Source organism: Salmo salar, chromosome ssa05 (assembly GCF_905237065.1).
Source record: "Salmo salar chromosome ssa05, Ssal_v3.1, whole genome shotgun sequence".
NCBI classification, from domain to species: Eukaryota; Metazoa; Chordata; class Actinopteri; order Salmoniformes; family Salmonidae; genus Salmo; species Salmo salar.
This window is the reverse complement of record NC_059446.1, coordinates 36,441,814-36,450,208: the sequence shown is the minus strand read 5'-3', so window position 1 is coordinate 36,450,208 and position 8,395 is coordinate 36,441,814. Positions and strand designations below refer to the sequence as shown.

The 8,395-nt window shown below is 41.1% G+C and overlaps 1 protein-coding gene across 5 annotated transcripts; it reads right to left on the bottom strand.

Moving 5' to 3' along the window:
• Positions 1–943: 943 nt before the first annotated feature.
• On the bottom strand, positions 944–6,588 carry hnrpg (Heterogeneous nuclear ribonucleoprotein G). Of its 5 annotated transcripts, none has more exon segments than NM_001165311.1 (9): positions 944–1,677; positions 1,813–4,168; positions 4,253–4,384; positions 4,510–4,624; positions 4,725–4,838; positions 5,029–5,182; positions 5,282–5,388; positions 5,715–5,840; positions 6,476–6,503. In NM_001165311.1, coding segments are annotated over 7 exon segments (873 nt in total). In that variant the 5' UTR covers positions 5,824–5,840; positions 6,476–6,503; the 3' UTR covers positions 944–1,677; positions 1,813–4,026.
• Positions 6,589–8,395: the final 1,807 nt, after the last annotated feature.

The following is an 8,395-nucleotide window of genomic DNA, read 5'->3' as shown; positions in this document are numbered from 1 at the left end:
ACCGTCTAAACCCGCAAAATATGGAATCAAGATCTGGGCTACCTATGCTTCATCATATGCGTGGAACTTACAAGTGTATACGAGGAAGCCAGAAGAAGCCCCTGAGAAGAACCAAGGGATGCCGGTTGTCCTAGACAAGACACAGGGATTCCGTGGCCACAATATCACATGCAATAACTTTTTTCTTTGGACAAGCTCATCAAGACAAAGCTGACAACGGTAGGAACTGTATGAAAAAAAACAAGCCAGAGCTCCCACCTCAGCTGTTGAATACACGGAACAGACCAATAAATTCCTCTAAGTTTGTGTTCACGGCCAACACATCCCTAGTCTCCTAAGTGCCAAAGAAAGGAAAACATGTGGTACTCATGAGAACACTGCATAGGGATGGAAGAATCTGTGGCCAGGAACATCAAAAAACGAATCATAATGGATTACAATGCCACAAAAGGAGGGGTGGACAATTTAGACAAGCTCGTGCCTGGCTACAGCTGTAAAATAACCCTACACTGGCCACGTGTGATATTCTTCAACATCTTGGCGTACAACACATTTGTCATCTGGATGGCGTAGCACCCAGTTTGGAGCAGAGGGAAGCTCCAGAAGAGATGGCTCTTTCTCAAGGAGCTGGGCAAGGCATGGGTAAGACCTCAAATCCAGAGGAGGCAACATATCCCAAGGTCCCCAGGTTCTGCAGCCATCATGAGCATTCAGGATACTGGCGCCACCATCCGCCCAACCCACAGAACCAACTCCAATCCCAGATGTGCGAGTGATGTTATTGCATGTGTGTGCCTGACTCTCCTACCATGGCCTGCTGTAACTATATGTTATAACTAGAGCACCAAGAAGCGGCGCTGCGATGTGTGTGGACTCAAGGACAGGAAGACCCAGTACACATGCATCATGTGCAAGAAATACATTTGCAACACACACACAGTTAAACTGTCCCGCTTGGTATGTAGACCGGCTTTAATTATTTATGTTCAGTGGGGCTCATTTATCGTTCCCATAAAATACTGTATGTAAAATGTGTCCTTCCAATTTGTTCAGTTCAAAGCAATAAACATCAATAGTAAATCATTTATATTTGTTCAAGATAAACTTGATTCATTCCACCAATGTCTCGATTATAGATTTTTGGTTTGCAAAAATCACAAAAAACAAATAGCAGTTTTATTGATAAATGTGATCTAGCAGAGGTAAATGTCAATTAACCATGTATGGTCTACATTACTTGTAATTGATAAGTCAACATCTAAGTATATTGTTTTAAACCAATAATGTTGTGGGTCCATCAGACCTGTACACACCTGGGAGACACTGGAGAATTCTGAGCTATGGTTGTGTGCGCATGTGCTTCCAATTCCAATGCAATAACATCAGGAAACAGAAAATCATGTTATCTGGCAAGGAAACATTCCATAATCTAGATTTCTGTAATAGATGCCTACCACAAATGTGGCTCAGCAAAATTGTGCTTTTGGGAAAGGTATAAATTCTTAACTGTCGCTGTCCCAAATGTTTTTTTTATTTTTATTTTTGAAACCAGGTATTAGAATGACCTTCCTTTTGAGTCTCATTTCTCTGCCTGGCTTGTGTCCAATGATGTTGGTTGTTTCCATGCAGGCACCTGCCACTCTTAGTGGTAATTGGGAGCGGTGCCAGCACAGGTACCTGAAACATTTAAGAAAAGATACATAGTCTATCACAAAGTTAACATGGGGCATGTAGCTGTCCACAGGTGTTTTTCAAATGTCTTTAGTTATTAAAACGCTGTTCTTTTGGTCACGGAATTGGTGCTGGACATACCCGTTCGGTTCTCTGTGCGATGATCCAACATCAACATGGTCAAACAGGAAGCTTGAATCAGCAACAGTTCCAGAAGACTGATCCATTAGAGCTCATCCTGAAACAAGAAAATATAAATTAATGTCCTGCCATTTCTTTGATTTTGTATTACAGAAAGTTGATAATCCAACCCGCCAGTTTCCCTTGAAAATAAGTCAATGGTCCGATTTGATTTTCTCGCTCCCATTCACTTTCCAGTTTGGTTGTTAGGACGTGGCTGGCCTTCCGAGTTGTCTCCATTTGTGAGAGTCGGCATGCTTGTGACAAGATGAGCTTTGACTACACCTCTTACTAAAAATAGAAAGTTAAATCCATCGTACACAAAAACAAAGATAGCTTATGAATATTGCACCATAGTAAAATAAAAAATTACCTAATTTGCCATACTTTTAAGTTGAAGAAAAAAAAAGTTATTGTCTCCGGCAAAGGTGATCTCCTCTTGCGATTCTGCACATGGTTGACAAGTTACCTGTTGACCCTTAACCTAGGTTTAGTGGCAAAGTCATAATTTATCAAGCGAAATATAACTCCTTAAGTTGCTGATATCAATTTGGTTGACGAAATAAGACAATTTAAATTGAACGCCATTGTTTCATTTCCTGGGGCACCCAGTGGCTCGCACACCAACCATTTGGGCAGACTAATTTACGGGCATGAAATTCATTTCACAGACGAGAAACAAAAAGGTTTGCTTTGCTTACCAGCTGTTGACACTATCAGTCGTGTTGAAAAGACTCTTGCGTTTGGTTGTTGTTGGGGTCTTTCTTTGGTTAGGTCGTTGCAAGCCACCATTGTTTGGCTCTATGGTGAAGGATCCATATCCCAGAGAAATCTACACCGATGAAGAGTTTGGAAAGTGACATTTGCTTTGTCCTCAGACAACCGGTTGGTCGACTGAAAGTACAGGACTGTTAAGTGTTATCTACAAGCTTCACAGTTAACTGCATCTCAACTGATCTCTAGTGGACAGAACTTGTAGATGTGCGCTGGGATATGGGTGTACATTCATGTCAGTTTCTGGTCTCTTTCTGAACATCCATTAGCGTTGCGAAAGGTCTTTGGTTAAAAACTTTATTAGTGTATGAAAGCCATATCCAAGACTATAGCAGGACATAACAGCACTAAATGTACAAAAACTAAACACTCATCACTTGGCAATGGTATCACATGGGCCCGGGAAATATAAAACAAGTAATTTTAACACTTAAAACGAAAAAGAAATTGACAGGCTGAGGATAAACAGCTCAAAACCTAAGCTTGTCCACGGAATTTGACATCCCTAGTTTTTCCCCTCACTATACAAGTAGTGAATGAGCAGGCATTGTGTAACGATCGCTCTGATGTCATATCCAAGTCCATCTCAGTATCTGCTGCGGGCAATTCCTCTATCGACTCTGCTGCCTCCGCGGCCACCACGGGGCGCCCCGCGACTTGAGCCACTGTACGCTTCACGGGGGTAGCCTCTCTCGATTGGGGGTGCTGGCCCCCGCTCCTGCTTGCCCATTCGCTCACCACGGCTAGGAGGGTATGGTTCACTCCGACTGCTGGGGTAACTTTCACGACTGCCATAGCCATCCCGGGAACTGCTTCCATAGTCGTCATAGCGACTGCTTCCGCCACTGCCATTGTAGGATGGTTGGGGGCCCCTTGAGGGTGGGGCGCTGCGTGAGTTACCTGCAGGGTCAATGGGTCAGGTAATTGGCAAGTTTCACTTCACACACTTTGCTGAATTGTTATGAGCCAATCTTTTCCGTGAGTATTTCTTAATGACAATCAATAGCAACTATATGTTTAAATCTCCAATATGCTAGGGATCTGAACAAAAATTTACACTGAACATTTAGATGCTTTGGCAGATTATTTATCCAAGCTTGGGGGAACATAAAATACGCAATGAAACCCCTTTCAGCATGCCATGTTTTGTTGAGTAGCTGTTTTTTTCCTTTTAGAATTCCAGTTGTTTGAGTCGCACATTGGTCACACGTTTTTTTCAGTGAGGTCTTGATGGTTTTGTGAGGGTCGTTTTACCCCCCAAAAACAGACTTATGTGCATGATTCCTTGAGGGATTACTTTGTGACACTGTCGAACGAACAACGATTGGTCAAGAAGCTTTGTTGGGCGTTTCCATCGACTCGTGATGCATATACGATCACAAAATCCCAGGGCCACATTGATCAGGTTGCGAGACTACAGCAACTTGTTGCCATTACACTTAAGTGGTCAATCTTACCGTAACCATCGTAGGGCTCTCGATAAGAGGCTCCACTAGGGCGCTCCATATAGCTTTTGGGTTCCCGGCCTCCACCATAACCATCACTGGTGAAAGAAATGGTGTAACATTACTTCACATTGATGCCAACGGAAACCTACCCAATCTTTAGATTCACAGGTCAACTATACCTGTAGCCCCTTGACATTGACCCATATTCATCGCGGGAACTGGATTGGGGATAATCCCTTGGCGGATAGTCCCGTGGTGTTGGTGCGTAGTCCCTTGTATCCCTGGAACTCACATATTCCCGGCTAGAATAGCTGTCAAATGGGAAAACATGTCACATGTGTAAACAAGCAATGTGACATTTCTAAAGAAGTTTTATTCAGAATGTGTAACCAACCACAAATGGGTAGTGAGTGATTTGTTGCACGGCAACACCCACCTGTCCTTTGTGCTGTAATATTCATCTCTTGGTGATGGGTAATCATCCCTTCTGGACATTGAGTCTCTGCGGGGAGGGGGTGGGCCATAGGGATCCCTGTCCCTAGACATGGAAGCTAAAGAAAACAAGATCCCATGTAATCATCATAAGTCTTTGTGGCACTACATGCTTAGTCAGTCCTCATAGCGATAAAGTCGAGAGGTCCTCACACTTACGTCTGCCCATCGGAGAAGGAGCATGTCTCTTGGGTGGGGGGCCTCCATTACGAATCGGAGGTCCCCTTTTCAGTGGTGGGGGACCTCTGGACGAAATCCCTTTGAAAAAGGGTTCTACAATCCCTACGTTATCATAGTAGTCTTTCGGCAGACAAGAAATGCAAATATTAATGGCAAGCTCAGAACTCACAAAACAAATCCAGTTTCATAGCCTACATACTTAATCCAATTTAGGTGGCTTTACAATAAGACTTTGCATAAATGCCCAATAACACAACCCCTGTGAGTACTTCTGTAAAGGTACCTCTGGATGGTGGACCCCTCATTGGTGCTCCTCTAGATCCTCTAGGACCTCTAGGGGGGCCGCGGCCACGCATGGGCGGTGGGCCGCGTCTGCCTGCTGACTCAAACTGAGGTTTTGTTGCTTGTTCAACCTTAATTGGCTTACCATCAAGTGACTGAGAAGTAAATAGATTAAAGTTAATATTAGAAATGTATACAATCTACATAAATTAGGGTCATTTGAGGAAGAAAAAAAACAATGCACAACTGTTTACCTTCCCATTCATTTCACGCGCAGCATCCTTTGCATCAGCCGGACTCTCAAAGGTCACAAAAGCAAAACCTCGTGATTTGTTCGTTTCACGGTCTTTCATCAACAGAACTGGAAATGAAAAAGTATCTACTTAGTGCTCACACAGGTTACAAAATATTAATCTGAACTGATACTCAGAACTTCTTAGAGGTATTGTGCGTTTTTCGAGCCTATTGCTGATCAAAACCATTTGGTTATTAACTTACTTGCTCAAACTTTACTTAATCATAACAGTTTATTCACTAAAAGAATCAAGACATTGCAGCTTGGTAAAATGTACTCCTGAATCTGTCCTCATACAATAGCAAGAGTATTCGTCTTCACTGGGACATAACTATTACCATGCATGGGCAATCCATTTAGAATGATTAAGTTAACCAACGTATTTTTTTTACCTTCTACTATTCTGCCATATTTGCTGAAATGCTTCTCAAGGGCCTTCTCGTTAGTTTCAGTGTCCAGGCCACCAATGAAGAGCTTCCCTGGTCGGTCAGCCTCTGCCATATTTGGGTCGGTTTAAGCTATTAAGAGAATAGTCGTTATTTCATGGAGACACCAGATCGACGTTTGTGAAACAAATGAGCATGTTTGGACTAGGGCATATTTCCGAAAACAACTTGTCCTGACCTCGGTTTCAAAACATGCAGTTAGCCACCGCGTATATGTGAATATAATATTATGCTAGCCAGGATGGCTCTGTTGGAAGTATGCCACATTTACCAACAACGGCATTGTACGCTAGAAATGTACGTTTTAACAGCACAAAATGGCGTCGAAAGGGGAATGAATGACAAGCTAACTAGCATTTCCAAACATTTGCGGCTACTCCTTTCAGTTATGATAGCTTCCAAACAAGCAAGCCACGTTACAAACTAGCTAGTTAGTTTACAATGAAATAACCACGTGGGGGCCATTGTCAGTTCAAGTGCATTATTAGTAAATTAACAAGAAAATAAAAAGAGGACGAAATTGTGGATTCATTCAACAAAGCTCAAAATGGCGACTGGTTGGCTAGCTGTTGGTCGATAAAACAAACGTGCGCGTATAAATGTATCGTTCAACGGATTTTTATAAAACATTAAAGTGTGTTGGCTGTTTAATATCTGCAAAACAAACAAGCCATTGTGCACAAATGTGAGCAGTGTCTAACACCTACCTTTGAAGATTTCACGACACGCTCGAAGCTTCCTACAGGAAAATACGAAACGACGAAGGTTAACGTATACTGATCACGTGGTATCACGCATCCGGAAATAGCTGCCAACCTTTTTATTTATTTATTTGTTAAATTTATTCTAAAATTTTCACAATCAAATGAGCACATTTTACGTACAAAAAAACACTAGCTCCAATTAACAGACCGAGCAACTAGAAAAATCACGAATAAATAATACAAAATTAAATTAAACAAAGAAGTAAACAAAACAAAGACAAAGTTTTCTAATCAAGGATCAAATTAAATTGTATTTGTCACATGCGCCGAATACAACAGATGTAGACCTTACAGTGAAATGCTTACTTAAGCCCTTACCAACAATGCTTTAATACGTTTAAGAAAAAAAGTGTTAAGTAAAAAATAGATAAGTAAAAAATTGAAAATAAAATAAACAAATAATTAAACAGCAGCAGTAAAATAACAACCGCGAGGCTATATACAGGGGGCACCGCTATAGAGTCAATGTGCGGGGGCACCGGTTAGTTGAGGTAAGTGAGGTAATTATGTACATGTAGGTAGATTTAAAGTGACTATGCGTAGCTTATAAACAGAGAGTAGCAGCAGCGTAAAAGAGGGGTCTGGGTAGCCCTTTGATTAGCTGCTCAGGAGTCTTATGGCTTGGGGTTAGAGCTGTTAAAATGGCTTAGGGGTAGTGCGGTTAAGAAGTCTTTTGGACCTCGACTTGGCACTCTGGTACCACTTTCCGTGCGGTAGCATCAGAGTACAAAAGTTATTATAAAGACATTGGGCTTGTTTAGAATTAACACATTTCAAAGACTTTATGTACAATGTAACCTCATTCAAAAAGACTACAAACTGAGGGGTAGATTTTAAGAAACAACATTTGTGTTTGAAATATGTTTCCATAATAATAAAATTATTGTAAATAAATGCAACATTTCTATCTTACATTAGGAAACCAAATCTGGCATTGTTATACATTAAAGTGGGGTTAATAAGATTATTATATGTAAACCATATTGAAATGCATCCCAACAGGTTTTAGTGAGTTGACGTGAAGAAAACATGTTCTGATGTTTTTCGCGTGGCTTGCAACGCCAGAATTGTGGGCTCGAGTCCCACAGGGGTCTACTACAGAGAAGAAGAAAAAAGTATGACATGTATGCGTTCACTACTGCAAATCACTCTGGATTAGAACGTCTGCTGAATGACGACAATGTAGAATAGCGGAGTTACAAAAAAGACAGTGGTTAAATATGTGTTTTAAGAAATCATTACATGGGTAAATGTCATTCACTGTTTTGAGATGAACATAATTGATTTAGCTGTAGGTGATAGAGGAAAATAAAGGTATCTGGTTCTTATTATGACTATATAAATCCTAGTGAAATCTTGTCATATATATTTCCATTTCAAAGTTGAAGAGAATCACTCAGAAGTAAGAGTAGTTCTTAAGAATTTGCTATTGCATTTTATCTAAGAATAGACATCCATCTAATTTGTGTCATTGCCATAACTTCACGCCACTTCCATACAGTTCAGACCGGAAGTGATTTTCGTAGCAGGTTAGGATTGCATTTTCGATAACCCCTTAGCCCTTCAACTTCAATGTGGTAGGGACGCCCTAAGGACCCCAGATAGTAAGGATCCAGAAACAACCATGGCCTGCTGTTTTTTATGTGCATGTCATGTTTTCCTAATCTGATGGGATATTCAGCATACTTTCTAAATAAGACAAACAAATATAGAACATTGAAAGCATGGAGAAGAAGCATTTAGGTAGTTTGATACATTTCTAATTACATGATGTTACCGAGAAGACCAATGATGTATAAAATAACAGAGAAGACAAGAGCCTGGAAGAACATGCACTGAGGCCTGAGTGTCATCAGCAGGATC